This window comes from Cyprinodon tularosa, unplaced genomic scaffold (assembly GCF_016077235.1).
Source record: "Cyprinodon tularosa strain WSP-4 unplaced genomic scaffold, ASM1607723v1 ctg803, whole genome shotgun sequence".
Classification (NCBI taxonomy): domain Eukaryota; kingdom Metazoa; phylum Chordata; class Actinopteri; order Cyprinodontiformes; family Cyprinodontidae; genus Cyprinodon; species Cyprinodon tularosa.
In genome coordinates, this window is record NW_024039567.1 from 254,349 (window position 1) to 277,038 (window position 22,690).

General features: G+C 40.1%; 1 protein-coding gene across 2 annotated transcripts; it reads right to left on the bottom strand.

The window, feature by feature from the left end:
* Nucleotides 1-1,522: 1,522 nt before the first annotated feature.
* On the bottom strand, nt 1,523-22,424 carry LOC119774243 (cerebellar degeneration-related protein 2-like). 2 transcript variants are annotated; one of them, XM_038271674.1, is made up of 6 exons: nt 22,061-22,424; nt 12,488-12,600; nt 9,860-10,008; nt 9,602-9,766; nt 5,870-6,077; nt 1,523-5,382 (listed from the first exon to the last, which is right to left on the bottom strand). In XM_038271674.1, exons 1-6 carry the CDS (start codon nt 22,191-22,193, stop codon nt 4,663-4,665), a joined length of 1,488 nt encoding a protein of 495 aa, XP_038127602.1. In that variant the 5' UTR covers nt 22,194-22,424; the 3' UTR covers nt 1,523-4,662. The 2 variants fall into 2 exon arrangements, with proteins under 2 accessions (XP_038127602.1, XP_038127603.1); XM_038271675.1 differs by having other exon boundaries at nt 22,035-22,422.
* Between the last annotated feature and the right edge of the window lie 266 nt (nt 22,425-22,690).

The following is a 22,690-nucleotide window of genomic DNA, read 5'->3' on the forward strand; positions in this document are numbered from 1 at the left end:
CATGCACATCTGACTGATTTCTTTAATCGAATCATTAAAAATAAAAGGCTTCTTAGAACAACTGGTTTCATGCCTGTTAGCTTGTTTGGTATGAAATCAGACAAACCATAAACAAACTTTTCAGAAAATCATAACTCTTGTGAAATTAGAATTTGGTTACACTACACTATAGGTAATTAAATGATTCATAAAGGCCTCCTACACATGTTTTCTGAGGAAAACAAACAATGTATAGTTTGAACTGTTTGATTAGTATTCTTAATGTTTCACAATTTGCACAACAAAACGAGGCTGGAAATAGCCTCTGGTTTCCAGTGATATTGGACTATTTTAGTGTTTTTGAGACATGGACTAATTAGATGTGCTGCTTTTTAAAATCTATTACTCTCAGATTTGTCAGGTTATGCTGGATTATCGCATATTACAGAAATGTCTTTGATAAACAATTTGTAAACAGTAGTACTTTATTTGATTTAAAAATAATGAACAAACAACAGTTTTATGGCTTTTTTTGGTATTCAAACGTCACCCAGTTAAAATGACCAGTTCAATCTGAATTGAGTTAGGGAAATGGACTGGTATGGATTTCTGAATAAGTTTTATCGACTGGTAGGTTGGAAAACAATGTACTGATGGGTAAGATGTTAAAATCACAGTATGATGTAGCAATTTTAAATTCGTAGGGAAATCATATTTAAATGTCAAATCATTCTGGCTTAAACATGTATATAAATGTTCTATTTATCAGACTATATTGTACAAAAAATTTCTATCTAAAAAAGAATCATGTCTTAAAATCTGTCTTTTCTTTCGTTATCTTATGCAGGCCAGTTAGTTATATGTCAGCTTGTACACCTAAATTCGGCCAATCATATATCAGTGGTCATCTATCAATCAATTATTTTCGGTCATAGCATCTTGATTCATATGTCGCAGCTAATATACGCAACGGTTGAAATAAGAATCATTAACTTTAGCATTGAGTTCCGTCCCAGTGTTCACGGGGATGGATGTCTGTGTGTTCGGCAGGCGTAGAGCTAACAGAACTGGCAGCGTTGCGAGGCTAGTGCTCAAACATGTACGGCTGTAAGCCTTCTACACCAAACCAAGATTCTGGCGTCCTCTTCCACAACATCTTCATCCTCTTTTTCCCCCTCTACATAAAAAAATGTATGACTGATGGGACTCATCCATGACCTCCGACACAAAACTTTCCTCCTCTTGCATGTTTCCGCTGTCCAAAGCGTTCCTACTAGCACTAAGCAGCTAACTGCTTAGCAAGATGCTTCCGACAAACTGGCAACAATCAAATGTGCTTGCAAACCTTCCGCCACAACAATCCTGCCCCCTTGATAAAGGACTAATCAAATTCACTTTATTCCCTCGTGTAAAGTTGTGCACCAGTCGGTAGAATTTGGAACTGCAGCCATTGGAACAGCCGCTACCCTACGACTTTATTACCGTTCTATTCCAGACCTGGAAAATATTATCAATAGTATTAGTAAAGCTAACAAGATGTCAGACCTCTGGATGGGAAAAATTTTCTCCAGCCTTTTTCTTAAAATTCCAAAATAGCTGCTCTCATGTAAACTCTTTAGTCTTCTCACAATTAGCATCTCAATAAACTTTTAACTGCAAAAACCTTCAGAATGTACAGAATTCAGCAAAAATGCATACAAGCTTGTATTACTATTAGCATGGTCATTGAATATCTCAAAGTAAATCTCACAAATATTTTAAAATATCCCAAGATCCAGTAAATCAATGTGTGAAACAATACCATCTTGGTTAGAGTTTCTCTAAGCTTGGACCAATGTGAATCCTTACCAATACTTTAAAGGGAAACAAGCTATTGCTAACATAAAAATCATCTTAGCTAATTTCAGTTTGGCTAGCAAAGCTACACAGTTTTAACCACAAGCTAAAATCATCCTGTTTTCCATTTAAATCCAGAAAGCTGGGGAATTAATTGGGTGGTGGTGTGAAGTTTACACTTAAAAAGAGGAAGATATCCCTCCCTCACAGACTTATAAATCCAACATGGCTGCTGAACGTATGAACTACTTATCTCTATTTATTCACTGGATTACAGATAGCCTGAAAAAAGTGAAGCCATTGGCAGCCATATTGGTACTCCCCACTCCCACAGACATGTGCATTAAAAATGGCTACGTGTGTAGCATTTGGCTTGTGTTAGCGTGTCTAATGACCGATGAAGTTTTACCTGATCGATAAAAAAAAAATCTGTTTATGGTGAACAAAGTAACTGCAAGACCATAAAATAAAGGGTAGTGCTGTAGCTAGCTGTGCTCAGTAGCTAACATGTTAGCCTCTTTTAGCTCGGGCTGTTAGCCATATTACGCTACAACTTTGTGTTAACAACAATCATTCTTTTTCTACAAGTAAAATAACTGCTTTATTTGTCTAAAATCTCTATGAAAGTCATTTTTGAGATGTTCCATTTGTCCTTCCTGTTGGAAAATAGAAAGTAGAGTAAACAGAAAGTCATTCACTGTTAAATGTCAATGTAGTAATTCTATATTAAGTGGATGGCACTGTCATTTTGTAGTGTTTATTGTATTTCTCAATTGAAAAAGTCATGTGAAATATATTGTATGTTATATTAACAGAAAAAAGCAACTCAGACTTTTTAAAAGGCACATCATACTGACTGTCCAATGTGATATGCCCATTTTTTTTTTTATTATAAGTTAGTAAAGTAATCTACTTATGCTATGGAACACCAAGTCTGTGTTAAAGTGATGAATTTATCTTTCTGTGCATTTCGGTGTGTATCCCTCTAATTACACCTATAGTAAGATGCAACACATATCTGTGAAAATTTTCTTTTTTATTTCAATCCCCAAAAGGTTAAGAAGCATAATGTGTTTATATTGATATAAGAGTTATCAGCATAATCAGTATAATAGTTTATGTCCTGGTCATGGAGCATAGCGTTCCATTAGATGCAGCATTATTTATGAATCCCACTAATGACATCCAAGGCAAATGGAAGGAGGAACATTTGATTAGGTCACAACAGCTGGACATTGAGAGAATGCAGCCTCTATGAATACAGGATTTCTATGGTGGGATGATTTGCAGCTGACTATCCCTGAGCAGGAAGCAGAGAGTATGAATCATTGTCTGTGTAAACAGTAGGATACAATACACATATATGAGGTACTAAAAGGAAATTAAAACCAGAATTCAGGGAAATGTTTAGAAATTTAAAGATTATTGTCAGATTAACTGTCCATAAATTAATGTTGTTTTAACCCTTGTTTGCTTTGAGTTCTTTTATTTCCAAGTGAGCACAAAATGAAACAACTAAAATATAAAATAGTTCATCTTTAGAGCTGTGAGCTTGTCTTTACTACTTCTACATTACTTCCTCTATGTAGAAGTAAGGACGCAGGAACGGACCTGTTTCTCTTCAGAAGGACTTAACTTCATTGACGCATTGACGACACATCTTATCCAGACTCATTACAGACAATATTAGTGTTTTTATATTAGCACCTCTAGGTCGAAACACAGACAAAGACATGTTTAATATGGTGCCTTCAGAAACTATTCACACCCATCCCACAAACCTCACTGAATTTCATTCTGATTTGATGTGATGGACCATCACATAAAAGAATAGAAATGGGAAGTGGAAAAAAACAAAACATAAGGCATGTTTTTTAAGCTTCTAAATAATAAAAGATCTGAACGGTGTGGCATGCATTGATATTCATTCCGAACTTTAAAAAAAATCAGTTCAGAGCAACTAAAAATGTAAATAAAATCCATGTTTTGTGTTTTAGTCTTACTATGGTCGGTGAATCTTGTCTATTTCTAGTTTGAATGGCCTAGTCAAAGTGCAGACCAAAATCTGATCCAGAATCTTTCCAAACACTTAAAAACTGATCCTTACACTCAATCCAACCTGATGGAGCTTCAGCTAGCTTCCAAAGAAACGTAACTTTCTAGACCAGCAAAGCTGTAGAACCAGGAGTCTGAACACATCTCACTTTTCAGATTTAATCTGCAGAAATCCTTCATTATTAACTCTCTACTTCACAGTAATAGACTAATTTCTGTTGGTCCATCACATGGAATCCTAATAAAATACAATCATGGTTGAAATGTTGAAAGCTGAGGAGTATAAATACTTCTGTTAGGCGCTGTATATGAGATCAACTCTTCTCTTATAAGAAATATGTAGATATTAGTGAGACGGTTTACAGATATATCTTGAGTAATTGTTACATCTAGCCCTCCAATTGTCTTATTTTACTTAAACCTGAACTTTAGGTGCAATACTGGGCTGTTTAGCCACAGCTATGGTGTTAGAAGTGTAATGTGTAGAGCTAGTAAGGCAGTAAAATCGGCCATCATCTGATTTTCTTTTTGCTGCAGACTAAATAAAATAATAGTGGAAGAGAATAAGATATTTTCTAGAAGGTTTACTGGATTTGAGGCGTGTTTCCTAAGTTATGAGGTGCGATTGGAGTGGTTTATCTTTCGGAGGTTTTTGTTTAACTTAGTTCTGGATGAAATAAATGCTTGAGTTTTAGTAGTAGCAACCTCTATAGGAATGTGTCCACCCATGTTTAAATAGCATCGTCCTCCTGTTTTAGCGTTTGCCTGATTTTCCAGATTTGCTCGATTTCCCTACTTTTGCAGCTTTGGTAGCTTTTTGGTTTTTTGGATGCGGGAAAAGATCTCCTTGAAAAGCGCCTTGTACTCTGGAGTGTTCTGTCCCAGCCGCTTATCCACCGCCTCCACCTGTTTGCTGATGCTCTCGATAGCTTCGGGGGTGGAGGGGGACTGGGTGGGTGTGGGAGGAGGTGCCGGGATGGGGCCCATGGCGCAGTCTTTCATGGAGGGGTCACGAGAAACGGGGCGGGAAGTCTGGACGCCTGCGTGGCACAGGCTCTCCTCGTGGCGCCTGCATTTCCCCAACAGCTCCTCGTATTTCTCCAGCAGGACGTGGTACTGCTCATCCACCTCCCTGAGGATGGACATCCCTCGCTTCCTAACGCTGTTGGCGTGGATGGCGTAGCTGCCTCTCCTGCGGCCCGACGCGTCCCGAGCCACGATGGCGTTCAGTGCCGTGTCGCTGCAGCTCTTCCTCACGGGGCTGGACTCTGGTAAAGCCTCGCCTTCGACGCCCGCTCCACCATCCGCTTCCTCTCTCACCCCACCGCCGGTCTCAGCGTCCTCTGCCTCCAGGAAAGTGTCGGTTTCAGGGGTGATGCTGAGGACAGTCTGGGTTAGGGCCACTCCATCATCCTCGCTGCTCAGCAGGAAGGTCCGAGCGCGACGAAGCTGCTGCAGCTCCTGCAGCTCCACCTCCAGCTCCCGAACACGTGCCTGGCAGCTCTCTGCATCCTGGGATGAAACCAAAACTATTAGTGTTGCACCGATACAGATACCAGTATAGAGCGGGGCTATCGGTATCAGTGAGTACCAACAAATAGGGCATTGATACCATTTTGAGAGCCAAAAGTTTATTCAACTATTGTCACCCATTCCAGGTAGGCAATAAAAAAAGTTTTATTGTTCTAGTCTTTTTCCTGCTTCACAAAGGTAGGCAGCAGCTTGACAAAGTCATGATGGCAATTATTTTACATCCAAGTAGTATGCAGTTCTTCATATATAAACACATCAATTTCAAACAGACGGTGTCGCTATCGGCCAACACTGCACAGCCAGGTATTGTGTATCGGGGCCTAAAAATGGCAACACTAAAAACAATAAGAGATTTGACTTGGCTTCCAAAGGGAGGACTATTGCTAAATGGAAAAGATGATAAATGTCTAGGAAAAAACAAAGTAACATCTGTGTGTGGAAAAGTTGGAACAGTTTCACTCTTTACCTGCACTCGTGTCTGCAGGCGGGAGAATTCTGCGATCAGGAGGTTGCACTCCCTCTCCACTCCCTCCCTTCTTCCTCTCTCAGTCCGGACAGCGGCTCTCAGTGCCGACACCGCCTCCCTCAAGGGCTGGTTGTCTTCTTCATACGGCTGACGTTTGCTTTCCACCGTAAAGCTCTCAGCCCGGCCCACTACAAACTCATCCTCATACCTGCCAGGAAACATTTGCTTTTTATTCCACTGAAAATATTTGTGTGATTCTGCAACTATCAAAGAATTTCTGTCCCAGGCAGAAAATAGATTTAGTCATTTTTCCTTTATGCTACAATTACTAGACATATACCCCGTTTACACTACCCTTGAAAAACCGTGCAGAGACCGGTCCGAGATCAGAAACTGAGATCATTTATCGTGTGTAAATGGAAAGTAAACTGAACTGAACCGAGCTAGACCCAACCGGACCGAGCTAACTGCAGACCTGTTCCAGAGGTGGGCTCGGCTTGGTTTTTCCCTGGCTCGGTTCTCTGATAACAAGAGCGCATGAGCAGAACGCGTCATCTCTGTCTGGCTGCACATCCCGATTCACACTCCATTCCAGTAGTTGGCGGTAATGCCCCTCCGGAAGTTGCTTGCCAACCAACACAAAACAGAAGAAGAAGAACCACTATAAACAACAATTGAAATATTCTCGAAATCTTCTCTTCTTGGGTTTTATGGCTGTTGGCAAACAACTTTTGGTGCATTACCGCCACCAACTGCTTGATTTCCTCCTTCAATACTGGCAGTAATACCGCAGATCGGCACTAGGAGGCGAGGAACCGAGATAGCGTGATGTGTAAACGGTCGTCAGAACCGAGCTCTGCCTGGTTGACTGATCCGAGCTTGGACCGGTCTCAGCATGAATCGGTTTTTCAAGGGTAGTGTAAATGGGGTAATAACTGACAAAGACTATCACTATTCATTAGGGCTGGGTATTTTCGCCAAAGTCCTGAATCGATTCGATTATGATTCATACAGTTCTAAATCGATCAATTTCGATTGATCTGTTTTTACAATAATGAAAGTGATTCAACTGTGTTTGAAAATACTCATGTATTTTATTTTTTCCTGTCATATTAAATACAAAATGCAAACTTGTAAATCAGATAGTTTAAACTTGAAATGTGAAGAAAACTGTCTCAAAAGTGCAAACTTGTTTGTGAAAAGTGAAAAAGTGAAGCCTCACACCAGCAAGCAGACGTAAAACAATGGGAACACAGCAGGCATGCATGAGCTTAATTATCTTCCCTGCACAAACCACCCTGTAGTTCTCTGTAATACTAATGTACAGGGTGTTTGCTCGCCAGCCCCCATTTGTTATCGTCTTCAGTCAACCTATTGGCTATATTTGCAGCTGTCTGGCTTGAAGTCATCTTGGGTGCATCTTTCCCGCTCATTTGAATCTGAACGTCATGCGCGTCACTATAAAACTAATTGATCTCATTCCCTAGACACCGATTTTGCAAAAATCTAAAGGAATCGATCCAAAATCGATTTTTTTACCCAGCCCTACTATTTACATTATATAGAATATTGTTTCATATCGAGTGTTTTGGCTATAAAAGTAGCTTTATTGACAATGGCACAGAAATTCCTTTTCTTAAATGAAAGTATATGCTTGAAAAACACATTAGTATTTTATTTATTTTTCATAAAAAAATAACACCCTTCGCTGGGAATCACTGTTATTTCCAACACAAAAGAGAACTTTGTTTAACATCTCTGTCAACTTGCAACCCCAATAGTTGTCATGTGACAGGAAAGCTAATGACAGGGTAGCAGCGTTAGCTTCATGGAAGGACGGAATCAAGAAATAATTCAATGTAAAGGTTTGCAGAGTAGATTTATTTGTCCTCATTTCCCAACACCTTATATTTCCTTCAAATTATGAGAAAATATTGTTTTATAGGGTGTATTTTAAGTTTATTTTATGCTACCTCGAAAACAAAGATTAGCATGCTAATGTCGTGAGATTTTAAAACAAATGCCAACATCGCTATTTCCATCATTATATAATATATCTCTATATATAGAGATATAATATAATAATGATTCAGTTTTATCAAAACCACTATCGGGTAATGTTTCTACAAAGTGTGATGAGAACAACAATCACAGAGCGAGCAATGGCTCCTCTTTCTTCTCTTTTTGTATTTCTCTCTTGTGTATAATACTTCCGACGTTTTAAAAACTGATGCTGAAGCTTTCACAGCTGCCACCCTCTGGTTTGGGGGAGAACTGCTTGTTCTGCTAAATAATATCAAATCAAAGTTTATTTATATAGCACTTCACAACAACACCAGGAAGACCAAAGAGCTTCATAGAAAGATAAAAACATTGCAAAAAAAAAAAAACAGAAGCATAAAACAATGTGACTTAAGTATTAAAAAAAAAAAAAGGCGCGGTAACCACAAAAGAACGATCGCCCCACTGTTTATACCTGGACCTAGGGACGTCCAGAACCATTTGATCAGCAGACCGGAGAGCTCTGCCGGGGCGATGTACGGTCAACATCTCAGTTAAATATAGCAGAGCGAGACCATTAGGGGGGCTTTAAAGTCGTAGGGAATTGGCTGTTCCAACCGCTGCATTTCCAAATTCTGCTGACAGGTGCAAGACTTTACACAAGTGAATAGAGTGAATGTGATTGGTTGTTTATCAAGGGGGCGGGATTGTTGTGGCGGAAGGTTCGCAAACAGTTTGGTTGTGGTGGTTTCTGGGAAGCATCTTGCTAACCAGTTAGCAACTTAGTGCTAGTAGGTTCCCAATGGGAAATAACATTGGGACCAAGTAGCACTAAATTGGTGACTTAGAAACGACACTGTCAAGGAACGCTATGGACAGAGGAAACATGCAAGAGGAGGAGAGTTTTGTGGAAATTATTCTTATTTTGCGTATATCAGCTGCGACATATGAATCAAGATGCTATGACCAAAAAAATTTGATTGACAGATGACTGTTGATAGATGATTGGCTGAATTTAGGTGAACAAGCTGACGTATAATTACCTGGCCTGCATAAGATAACAGGAAAAAAAAATAGATTTTAAGACAGGATTTTTTTTTTTTTTTTAGAAATGTTTTAAATTTTGGGACAAGATCATCTGATAAAGAGTACATTTATATGTTTAAGCCAGAATGATTTGACATTTAAATATTATTTCCCTACGACTTTAAAAACAAGTGTTAAAACGGACCGGGAGCCAGTGCAGGGAGGAGAGGATTGGAGTGATGTGGCTTTGCCTGGATGAGCCAGAGAGGAGACGAGCTGCTGCAATCTGTAGTGAATGTAACCGTTGGAGTGGCGACTGTGGGAAGCCAGAGTAGAGAGCGTTGCAGTGGTCCAACCGAGAACTAATAAATGTGTGAATCGCCTTCTCCAGGTCTTAGCGTGAGAGTAAATGTTTCACCTTGGTTAAAAGGCGCAGCTGGAAAAAGCTAGCTTTGAAAACAGCATTTATTTGTTGTTTAAAGTTCAGTTCACGGTCGAAAACAACACCCAGGTTCCTGAAGGCATTGCTGACTGAACCCCCGACCCTGGACTGAATCTGCAAAGTCTCAAATAAAATTAATCAATCCTATAGGAAATTCCTGTTTCTGGATTATGATCTCAATCATCACCACATTCTTTGTTCCTTGGCTTTAACCAAACCTCTGATAGTTGATGCATCTCATTCACGCAGCAGGAAACACCCACCGTGGTGCCGTACAGAGCTCCCTCAAACATGGAAAGGAATGGATGGTTTTGCGTCGCTCCCTTTTCTCCCTCCTGACTCGGAGCTGCTCCATAGAGCGGAGCTGCTCCACCTGCGCTGATAAGGACTCCACCTTGTTCTGCAATGTCTCAATGGTCCCCGTCAAGCTTAAGTGGAAGAAAAACAAAACAAAGCTTTAAACAGATTGAGTAAGAATTGAACAGATAAAACGGATACGGAAAACTCCACATCCTTCTCACCTCTCGATCTTTTGCTGAGAGGCTTTGCTGTCCCTGACCAGCGTGTGGTTGGTGCGCTCCAGTTCTCTGGCCGTGTTATCCAGCTGCTCGTACACTTTGGCATGCTGCTCGTTCATGTCCCGGAGCACCTCCATCTGCTTAGACAGGTACTAGAGGACAAACAGAAACACGGATCTTTCACCTCTTAAACATCCTTTTAAAGAACAAAACATTTACACAGCTTCTCTGCAAATATTCAGTTAATTTAATTTATACTGCACCAATTCACAACAGGTCAAGGTACTTTATAGACACAATTTAACCAGATCATCCAGGCAGATTAGTTCATAGTCTTCAACCTAAGGAAAACTAGCTGATTGAAATGGACTCATTGGCTACATTCTCAAAACTTCTACGATCTGATCTAAATCCTGGTTGATTGGAAGTTCTAAATCTCTGTTTACATGGACAGTAAATAAAAGGATCCGATCATGATGCATGTATAAATGTACCAAGGTTTCAATCAGATTAAATCATCCAAGCATGTGCAGAACTGACTAGTTTTCCGTAAAGGGTTTAATAGTAGAAGAAGAAGGTTTTTTCTGCTCATCCTCAGCTGTAGCTACTCGTTCTGTCCGCCACTCACACTCATTCACTCATTCTTTTACTTCGGTTCTTCAGTCGTGTCTGTTGATGTGGTTTTTTCACTATGGGCCTTCATTCCATCAACTAGGGCTGCAACTAACGATTCATTTGCAAATTGATTCAACAGGTGATTATTTTTTCGATTAATTGAATAATAATCGGAAAGCAAAAGGTTCCTTAAAGACTTTTTACTCAATTAAACCAGGTTCTGAAGAATATTGACAGGCGGAAAATACTTGTCTCTTAAATGCAAAATTTATACTTTTTTATTTATTTATTTTTTTTTTTGGTACAATTACTGCTCTCAGTGGGTTTCCCTCTCAGATAGAGGCAGGTTTTAGAGTCTGTATGCACCAGTTAACGATTCATCTAATATTTAGTTAGTTGACGATTATTAAAATAATTGATTAATCACCATTAATTGATTCAGCCCTAGTTGCAACATACTTTTATTTTTGGCAGTTAAGTTATACCTTATGTAAACTCTCCTTTGCTACAGTGGTAGAGGCCAGGATGGATTCCAACTGGAATGTCGATCGGGAAAAAAAAATGACTTTCTAGTGGGATTAGAATCTTCAGTCTGACATGTTTGCATGACACACTTTTGATCTGATCAGGCCTTCAGTCAGGTTTTTTGTTTCAATGTAAACGTAGCTAATGACTCAAAAGCCATCCCTTACACACAGCATGCTTGCAGCCACAGTGGAGAGAAAAAACTCCCCTTTAACGGAAAGAAACCCTCAGAAAAAGAAGGTTTAAGGCTGATTAATACTCAGAAACCAGGTGGTCTGCATGTGTCGCAGTTAACTTAGATGTGCCCCCGCCCCTTCCGCAGACACTGGTGCACCTCTCTAAAATTGTAGGTGACTGGAGCCTCTGATTGGTCTAATCAACAAGCGCTCTAGACTAGGCGTATTTCCTGTTTGGTACTTTACCGGCTTTTTTTGTTTGTATGACCGCCATTGAAGAAAACGAGTTGTGAAGTTGGACCAGCTAGAAGAGCGAGGTGCACGAGAACACTGGGACCCTTTTTCCCAGCTCTTTTTCGCCCTCATGTCCCTCCGTTGTCGCAAAAACTTGCCCCCGCTTCCTCACAACTAGTGATTGTCCCTCTTGCGTTGCGGTGTGGAATAACATAGCGCAGACCACGCTTCAAAACCGGGCATAAATCAAAAATATCAAGCTCACTGCGACACACTGCTGCAGGGAGTATAAAAGCCAGAGCTATTCCAACAACTAGAAGTACGAAAACACCTTTATTAATCTCCCAGGTAAACTTGATGTTTTATACTCAATGTTTCTGCATAAAGTAGCTTAACATTGACGTAAATATGAGAGGATGAGTGTGAGAAATCTAACTGAACTGGAATGTCTTCTAAGATCCTTGGCCCTGTTCCGGTTGTTCCCGGGTCTGAAGTTGAATCATTCAAGTATGGTTAAATACGATATTGTAATGCTTATCCTTTTTTCAAATCAAAATATTTAAAAGTACTTCTAAGACCAGCTGGAAACAGTGTGTAGGATTGTTGTCATAATGTGCAGATATGGGAGCGATTGAAACGGCAGGAGGCTCTTAAAGAGACGGGAGGCTCATTTCAATGAAATGGCTGTGATTTGAATCCAATGTTTGAAATATAGATAGTATTTTCTTAATAACTGAAGGTTTCTTTGATATAGAATTGAAACACATAATAAGGATAAGGATTTAATAAGATGCATTTCACAGAATTTAGACATTAAAGCCTGGAATCAGTAAATACTTCATATCTATATTGCTAATATTTGCAATGTAAAATTATAAGAACTCTTCCTCAGCTTTGTTAGAATCTGGAATCAGTTCCTGCCTTTAGTAGTAAAGTGATTCATGATGGGCGAAACAATAATAAATGGCTTTTTGACAAAGCCTGGGTTACATTCCCCTTTGGATTTCTTATTGCTGGCATACTCCAAACAGAACTGAGCCGTATTCCTCTACAGAATCTGGCAAAGCTCGGATGTTCGTACCTCAATCTCTTGCACTTGCTCCTCATTAGTGATGTACATCTGCTGCAGAGAATCCTCCAACTCTTTGTTTCTCTCCAGTAAAGTCTTCCCCAGCTCTGCTGCCAGGTGGAGATCTGGGAAGAAAATACAAAGAAAATGAATAAAAGGAGCGAGATTCAGAGACCAGATTGAGAAAAATAGACAAATGAAAGGGTGAAAATAGCAACATCATTCATATTTTAGCCATTAGGATTAATGGAGCATGTTGCTCTATTTTAGGTAAGGGAATAATAGAGTTTGGGATGATCAAAAGGGTCATCAGCTCCTTCTGTAATGAACTGGCTCGGTTAAAGAAAAAAGCCAGACCTCTTCTCTGCATCACACCCAACCCTTCGGGTCCTTCTCTCCCGGGTGACTTAATATCAAGGTCAGACCCTGCTGCCAAAATGATTTCTCTCCACTGAGAGGCAGCAGGTTGAGAGACTGGATGCTTTACTCAGGAAGCTGTTTTGGCATAATCGTTGCTTTGGCAGCATTGGGACACAGCGCTAAAGCACATCCAAAGTAAGATGAGTCACTGTCCTCCCTCTCAGTTTGAGCTCTGAGTCAGCAGAGCTGCTGGCTGACATCTCCGGCCTTCAGCTCAATGCAGACTGCAGCTTCTCTGAGGAAACTAAAGCCAAGGAGAACTTCCCTTACATTCCTGCTCCTTATATGGATAAGAAGAGGTAAACAACAGCTATAAATGTTTAGCTAGCTTCAACCTAGTAAAGGGAAATCCTTTGTACTGTAGAACGGAAGAAATACAGAAAGTTGTGCCCCAAACCATGGTAGTATCACCACTGTGTTCAGTGGCTCCATCATTGGGGACATACTGCACATCATGGCTAAAATTTTAGCTAGCAGCTGTTTAGGATACTTTGTATTGCATTTTGCATTGCCTCCATGATGATTTCAGATGATGCAGAAAAGATTCCGAAAAATACACTTTGATTGTAATCAATAAATACCATCAGTGCAAAATTCAGCAACAGTATTGCTATTTCTCTTTTACTACATCAGGAGCAGCTATATCGAATACAAATTGTAACATAACATCTCCGTCAGTCTCAGTTTCACCAAAGAAAACAAACAAATTAATATTTCAGCTGAAGATTACATTTCAATGACAAGGCTAGAGTGACTCCCCCCTAAAGTCACATCCCTGCGACAGAGATTATTTAAGGGTAGATTATGCTTCTGCAACCGCACACATCAAATGTCGCTTGGGTCTGGTTGCGAACCAGTTTTGCAGGTATGCTTCTGCACCATCGGTCTGGAATTTCTAGGGACGCACAACAGTTTCCCGCCAAAGCACTATTCAAGAACTTGCGAGAACTTCGGCGGCACCAGCGGAATCTTCCAAAACAACAATGGCGCGTCTGCAAGATATCACGGTCACGGAGATGGATCTAGAGTTGCTAGACATCGTAGAGGAACAGGTTCTGTTATTAAAGGTAGGCAAAAAGACAGATTAACCTTTGGTCATAGTTGTCCATTGTAGTTGTTCCTTCTTTTTTAAAAATGGCGCGCCCCGGCACCGAATCAAGGAAAGCCATACCAAGGACCAATCACAGCTGCTTTTTGTCTGTGCACTTCCGCTTGAAGTCTGCGTAGGTTTGCGACTGTCCAACGCATAGTCAGGATTTCTTTGAAGTGGGTGATGACGGTTGCAGAACCTCTGCACGGGGGGTGTGGTCGCGCACAGAGACAGATTTGATGGCTGCAGAGGCTATGCATCAGGAGCATAAATTGGCCTTTAGGCAGGCTTCTCCCCCCGGGTCTAATGGCGGGACACGCCAGTCTTCAGCTGAAGCCATGTTACGTTGTCACCTTTCCCCCAGAGAAGTGGGATTTCTGCTGGTGAAAAATGGCTGCCCTTCTTCCCACGATTCAAAGAGAACTGAATGTAGTGTCTTTTTCGTAGCTACCCACTTGCCTAAAGCAGATTAGAAAAAACTATCCAGTTATTTGGCTGGTTGACCCCTCCTGTACTGCCCACGGAACCGTTATGGCCCAACTGTGTTACCGAGGTGCCGCGGCGAAGCTGTGCAGCTGCCTGTCTGAGCTGCTGCTACAAAGCTATCGGATCTGATCTTAAATATTGATAATTTTATATGAAAGTATTCTGAACTGAACGCTGACTTTGTGAAGTTTGTGTGATAATGAGCGTGTGTGGCTGCATATGTGTTGATTTGCTCTTTTCTCTTTTTGGCTATTCCTGAGGGGCTGTTTCCTAAACCAAAACGCAGCTTTGTTTTTGGTCCATTCTATAAAGCCTATAAATTCAACGCCATTTCTGACATGTTGAATTGAAAAAGCTTTCTAGACTTTTTTGGAATGACTTTGACCTGGATGACTGAGAATCTTCACCAGCAATATTTATAGAGTTCTGTCTTAATAACTGCAGTAAACAGGTTATTCTTTCAGCAAATGGCCTATTAAGAGTCTATATACCAAAAATATAGGTAAGTCAGATTAGATTACTAAATTAGTAGATTATTTCAATAATTGATTAATCTGATTAATCATTTCAGCCCTATAGGTAACCAGACAATGTTCCAGGTTGGTATTCGTTAAGGGCGCAGCTGTAAGGGAATCACACAAGGTGGAACACTCACATGTTTACGCCACTGGTCAAGAACATAGACACTCCTTCAGATGTACCAAGAGCTGTGTGAACTATGAATATCCCGTCTCACCAGATGAAAAGTTAAAAATGATAAAATGTTGTGGCTAAATAACAGACCGGTTCTTAGAAGTGAGAAGACAGCTTGGGATGTGGATAAAGCAGCAGGCATGATGACGTCTTCCACAGCTGTGTTTCTTTGGTAGGTGTATTTCACCCATGGGGTTCATTGGAATGTGGACAACAGGACTTGTAGGGTTTTCATTACTTTGCAGCAGACACTTTAGGATAAGCTTAAGTGACATGTTTTGTGTGATAAGTTTAAAATCATTGCTGTTGTTGAAAGGTTTCTATATCAGTTGCTTACTTTGATTTTTTTTTTTCTCATTCGCAGCCACAGATTCACTTTTTGGACTCGACCCAGCAGAGTTTCCTACACCCAAAAGGCTGCAGGAACTCTCCTTAATACACAACAAAATCTAAAGCTGAAACTTTCCTGCAGATTTTATTTTATTTTTTGCATTAAAAAAATCAGGGCTGCACTTAATGAGCATATTGCATATCAATTAATTTGTTGACTATATGTTTTTATCAACCAATTAATCAGATAATGGTAAAAATGGTAATAAAAATTGGTAATAGGTTATGTCTTAGGGGTGGAACAGTTCACAAAATCCACGGTTCGGTTCGGTTCACGGTTTTCGGTTCGGTTTATGTTTATTGTTACACCGAAAAAAAAACTATATATATAAAAATTAATAAAAAATATTTTTTTATGAAATTAATGAAAAAATTAAAAAAAATGAATGAATTGCAATTATTTTTAATGATTCGCGGAAACCATGCATCATTTCCGCATGTTCTGCTGCTTTGAATTTAATCATCTCGCGCATGCCCTCTACGATCTCCAAGGAACTCCGAGTCGAGCGGACGGGAGCCACAGTGGAGGCTGTAGGCTTTGCTTTGTGCAGGCGGTCTGGAGCGCAGCGGGGTGGAGCGGAGCGGGGGTTGCTGACGGAGTATGAGGGATTTCGGGGTTAGCATGACATGTTGGTCATGTTGCTGTTAGCATAAACAAAACGTGTTGCACAATGCTTGCACACTGTTGCACTTTTATCCACAACTTTCTTTCCGCCGTCATCATAGGTCACTCTAAATGCAAAGTGGTCCCATTCAGCAGACCTATAAAGTGCTGCTGGCGCGTCTTCCAACTCCTGTCAGGGGTTGAGGTTAAGGAATTTTACCACTTGCCCTCTGGGCAAGTGACTTTCACATTTCATTTGCCCAGAAACAATTTTTACTTGCCCAGTATAATGTTTGATAAATATAGTTCCCAATATTCATTTTGGTATATATATCAATGAAACATGTTTGTTTTTAAACGTTTTTTGTAATTCAGTATTTTTTTATTTTACAGGTTCCTGGTGTGTGTATATGCATGCGTCAGATAATGAACTCAAGCCTACATTACCGTGTTATAACATTCTTTTCAATCCTTCCTGCACATTCTTTTCAAACTTAACTTTGCTTTAAACTGTTGTGTGCTTGGGAAAAATACAAATTGTAATGTTAAAAATCTAAAAAAAAAACTTGACAGGTTAAAAACTTAAGATAAATCACAAGACAGAAGTCAATGTCACAAATGAATAACTTATTTTAGAGTCACAGTATGTTTATACAAGATAATACTATTAATATAATGTGACTTTTCTAGAGAATCATTATACAGTTATTTTATACAGGGTTTCCACAGTCTTACATAATTTCAGAATTCCCTGACTTTTAACTGACTCAGAATTAGTTTTCCCTGACAAAATAAATGCAGCAACAAGACAATAATAATAACATAACGGGTCACCAATTTAAAATGTTTAGCTCTATAACATTTAAATGCACCTCTCCAATGTCTGAGAGAAAAAAATTAATGAACATTTTTTAATGTATGACCACTGTACAGAAGACTGCCATATGATAGCGCTTTCTAGCTTGTTTGTCGTTTTGGTAACTACATCAAAATTACCGCTAGGTGGACAAAAATCACGCCAACTGGCTGAAAATCTCACGGCTTTTTCAAATCACGAGTCTTTTTCAAATCATGCGAGAATGTGTACAAAACAACAAAAATGCCGCCGGCTGTGTTGTTTTCAGCTAATGTCGGTGATTTAAAAGTAATTTTGAGTGATAAATACTTTTTTTTGCGATCACTGCCCGGCGGGAAAATGCAATGAAATGTGTACTCTCCTGACAATAAAAAGTACTTGCCCCGGGCGATCGGGCCATGGTTAACATCGAGCCCTGCCTGTTTTTTCCCACTTGCCATACCCACACAATTCTCCACAACAACTGATTTTTTTCTGCTACACCCGGCTACGCTGTTTCGCTTCTTCTTCTTCTTGTCTACTACTGGTGGTTGGCTTTGGTTGCAGTACCGCCACCTTCTGCTCTGGAGTGTAAACGCTTCGCCTATGAGAAAATGGAGCAGAGCATGAACCGAACGCAACACACGCGAACCGAACCGAGACAGTCGAACCGAACGGTTCGGACGGTTTTCATACACCGTTCCATTCCTATTATGTATGTATGCCGCATTTGAAAAAAGATCACATTCGTATCGGATTCAGGACCACATAGCAAAGTGGCCTGGGTCGGATTGGAAAAAATCAGATCTGTGTTGTTCAGACTGCCATGAAAAGATCAGATCCAGATCGCATGTGGGCAAACAAATTGGATTTAGGTCACTTCAGGCTGCAGTGTGAATGTAGCCATAGTCCAGCTCAAAGTTGTAAGTAGTGTCTGTTCTGCATGTTCTGGCTCTAAGATCTAAAGCGTTGAAGTCATCGGGAAACAACTGTTCCAAACGTTGCATTTCCGAAATGCATACATTTATAAACCAACCAAAACTATTCAAATATTATCAATGAATAGCAAATGGAGGGAGTGGGGAGTGGCAATGCATGCCCTTCACATAATTTCATCAGACAACCGATGTACTTGGAAAACCCTGTATCAACATTGGAGCAAAAAATAGCATAAATGTTTTATGGTCATCCTGAAGATAAAGCTCTTTATATTAGTTTTCATTAAAGGTAGCTGGCAAATATATAAATGTCTGATACCAGGGTGTTGTTTTTTGTTTTTGTATTGGCCGATATGTGCATTCATTGGCTTATTCATTAGAGTGTTCAGCAGCTATGCATTGAACCAAGTGAAATTCCTTCACTGACACTCTCCTACATTTCTATGAAGTTACATTGGGGCAAAAAAAAGTCTGTTTGAAAACATAATTTGTTGTTTAAAGAAATCTTGAACCTGTAATGTAGTTTAAATCATTTTGTTTTAGTTTCAAACCATTCGGTGGCGTTTCCTTTTTTGTTTTAAAAATGTTTTGTTAACTTTATAATAAGAAGTTAAATCCATAACTTGCAATCAATTGTTAATTTTTGTTTGTGTTAATATAGGTTTCATATTGGTTTAAACTGGGACTTGTTTAACATTGTTATCACTATTCCATATCTATCATATAAATAAGGAAAGAAAAAGGTAATTCACCTCCAAAAATTAGACCCAAAAACATCGGCAGCACATATCGGCATTTCATTAGACTGATGTTAAATAATTGCAGTTGGCCTTAAGCAACCTGTATCAGTCGATCTCTAGAGTTTATTGTCCTCAGATTAAAGTTATCGGAATCTAGGCATTAAAAACTCTAACCAGCCTTTTACCTAAATAATGCATAACACAATGATACGATGACAGCATCGTTCCTTAATGATTCGCTGGTCAGCACGTTCTCTATACTTCCTCACACAGCTTCTAACATGAAGAACACTCTTGAGGTTTAATCTGTAATCCAGTCTTTTTTATATTCATCAAGTTCCATTTTCACCTTTTTTTTAGTCTACCTCTTCCATAAATAAAGACCATCTAACTTTAGGGGTCACTCTCTCAGCTACGGAGAGCAGCCGGTTTAAAAACCCATCGGCTGTATGTGTGTGCAGACGTGTTTTCAGCCCAGTGAATTCCCAGCATCAGCACCCAGCCACAGAAAACGCACCAATATAATTAGCTGGCACAACAACAGGAGACTGGGAGACGGAGGAAGACAGGAAGCGAAGTAAGTGGTGCAGAGAACCTGATGACTCACCCATCCCGTCATTTGAGTCCTACAAAGATCTGAGTACAGGTCATTCTAAGCAGAATACAAGGTGGATGAGAGAAAACAATAATATGGTTTCTAGACGGATATAATTAAATCAAGCTAATGGAATTGCAACAACAACAGCTGAAAGAAACATGGGATGAATGGAAAGTGATGATTCAGATGGTTTTAAATCATGTTCCAACAGCGGCACTAAAAGGAAGAGCTTTCTCACTGTAGCAGAAAATAATTCTAGTTCTTAAAGCCAGTTAATTCAATCAAAGAGCTCCAGTAATTCATTTACCAGGAAGTGACTGATGATCAATATACTTATTGAGGAGCATTTCCAAAGGCTCACTGGCTGCATGACAGACGGAACCCGTAGATTTAGATTCTCTTTGGTTGTAATCCATTATTAAGACTAACTCACCCATGACGGATCACAGAAGGGCTGCTGCCTTTCTCCAGAGTTCATTGAGCAGGCGCAGCTGCGTGTCTGTTCACCACAAGACAGACTGTAAGACAAGGGCAGCCTGCAGCAAATCATCTGGTCTGCAAAGGTGATTGGCTGCAATCTTCCATCTGTACGCCTCCAGGACTCTGAGGCATGTAGGGAAGATTGTGGCTGATCCCTCGCACCCCAGCCACAAACTATTGTGGTCACTTCCCTCTGGCAGGAGGCTGCGGTCCATCAGAACCAAAACCTCACGCACAATAACAATTTCTTCCCATCCACTACCAGCCTTATCAACAAGGCCCAGTGACCACCGTGACACTGACACTGCCTCTCTCCCTCCACCGTTTAGGAGCTAGAGGCTACACCAACATAGCATCTCCAGAACCTCCTGTGTTACATTAACGCACAGTCTACTGTGTATACAGTATATGGCTATATACATATATAGTATATTGTATGTTTTATATTGTATATAGCTATAGAATCTGTGTATATAATTTGTCTGCACCATCAACACCAAAAAAAATTCCTTGTAAGTGCAAACCTACTTGGCAACAAAACTTGATTCTGATTCTGAAGAAGTCCACATCTAAGGACAGCTTACACTAGTAGAACCGACTGGCCTAAATCATGTTTTCAGATTGTGGCAGGAAGCTCGAGTACCCAGAAAGAATCCAGAGAGAACATGGAAACTCCATGGAAAAGGACTCCTGACAGGGATTTGTACCAAATGACTCCATTGTACTATAGATCAGCAAATCATGTCAAACGCACAACTCCTCCTCTTTGGACGGCAAAAACAAACTAGGGCTATGGTTTTGGAAAGAAATATCATGTAATTTTGTTCTGACACTGAAATGACAGCTCATATAAAAGTTTGACTCTATTTTTTTTAAATCCAAAGTAAAATTAAGACACAATAAAAAATGAAACCATTACTTTTCCTTGTTACGATTACAATTAGTGTTGCACAGATACCGATACCAGTATCGGGCAGGGACCTGATCCAGTACTAAACGGTAGTATCGGTATCGGCGCGTAACAAATAGGGCACCAATTCCATTTTGAGAGCCAAAAGTTTATTCAACTATTGTCATCCATTCCAGGTAGGCAATAAAAGGTTCTACTGGATTCACTTTGTATTAGTCTTTTTCCTGCTTCACAAAGGTAGGCAGCAGCTTGACAAAGCCATGATGGCAATTATTTTACATCCAAGTAGTATGCAGTTCTTCATACACACACACATCAATTTCAAACCGATAGTATCAGTATCGGCTGATACTGCACAGCCAGGTATCCGGTATCGGGGCCAAAAAATGGCATCAGCGCAACACTACTTACAAAGAATGACAGCAAATGTAGCTGGTAATATTTGTTAGGGGTGTAAATCACACCCATCATGGCGACTCGATTCAGTATCAATTTCCTGACCCAACGATTTTACTATTTTAGATACTCAAGAATACACCACGATACGATTCAATTAACTGGTTAATTTTTTTTTTTATTACCTTACAGGCTAGACAATGTTTCAAATTTGAAATAAATCAATAAAAGCTGCATCTGTGTTTACACGAGTGTGTACAAGTGGAAAGAGGGTAGGGCCTAAAGGAAGTGAGGTAGGAGGTCAAAATGGGTTTAGCGCCACCGCAGCACGGGAGTCAGAATTACGTCCAGGAGCAAATGGATAAAAATAGACCAGAGGAATTTAATAAAAATGAATCGATTCTCTTGCAGACGTGTCGATGCATTGATACAAAACGATTATTATTTACATCCCTAATATTTGAAAAACGCTTAATTCTCTAATTATTTTTTCCTGAGCAATAAAATCATTACAAACCAGAGCCCTGACAGCATCACTTTACTCTACATGTATTTCTATGTAGAGGATCTAGATTTTTAGCTCTGTGTTGAAGAGTTTAATAAACATAATTAGATAAAAGTAATCCTGCAAAATGAATGTATCCAAAATGCTTTCTAGATTCAACTTTTAAAATAGTGCATATAAAGTGCACCAAATAGAGCAACCATTAAGGTAATTTTCTTGTCTCATTGTTTTCTATTTTAAAGAAGAGCTGTGAATATTTCCAGCTCTGTAAACTGAACAGGCCTTTGCTTGGCATGCTCTCACTGCATTGTTGTCAAAGAAGCTCATTAGAAGCTTCTTCCTCCTGGATTTTAGCGCAGACATATCTCTGGGTGTCATCCATCCTGGCAGCTCCAAAGGGAGCCTTTGTTTAGCGGACCGGGGCGGCCCGGGCCGGCGGTGCCAAGCAGCGGATGCTGCGGCGTGTTGTCTCACCCTGCTCCAGGTCCTGCTGGTCGTACCATGGCTCTTCCTCTTCGGTGATGAACTCCTCCATTCTCCCTGCGTTGAGCATGGGTCTCCTCTCCGTCCGAGCAGTGAAATGAATAAACCCACAGAAATAACCAACGCCTCCTTTGGCGGAACAATGACCATCCAACTGCAGCTGCAGGAAAAAAGGATTCAGCGGTCCTCCCACTTAAAGCTGCTCTCTCTACGTGTTTCCTCTCTCCTTCCGCTTCTCCGCTGCTTCCTGCAAACGCATCCTTCTGCTCCTGGACCCAGAGAGCCAGAGCAACCTTCACAGCTGCAGCAGAGGAGGCTCTAGACGTGGCAGGAGGAGGGATGTGGCAACAGCCGCACCTCCTTTCCTTTCTCCCTGTTTTCTCATCAGCTGCGATGCCTTCACATGCAGCTCGTTTTATCTCCACTCAAAAAAAACAAACCTTGGGGTAGAGCTCATTTATCCTGCTTATTAAAATCTAATTTTTGTTTTACACTGAAAAAAAAAACTATTTATTTACTTTAACACAATTGTTTTATGTCCTACCCTGCTGACTTGAAACAATTGTGTTAAAGTAACTGAATCTGATTAAGTAAATGCCAAAAACCGGTTGCATTATTTTTTTCAGTGTAGAAAACTTGGAGCAAAT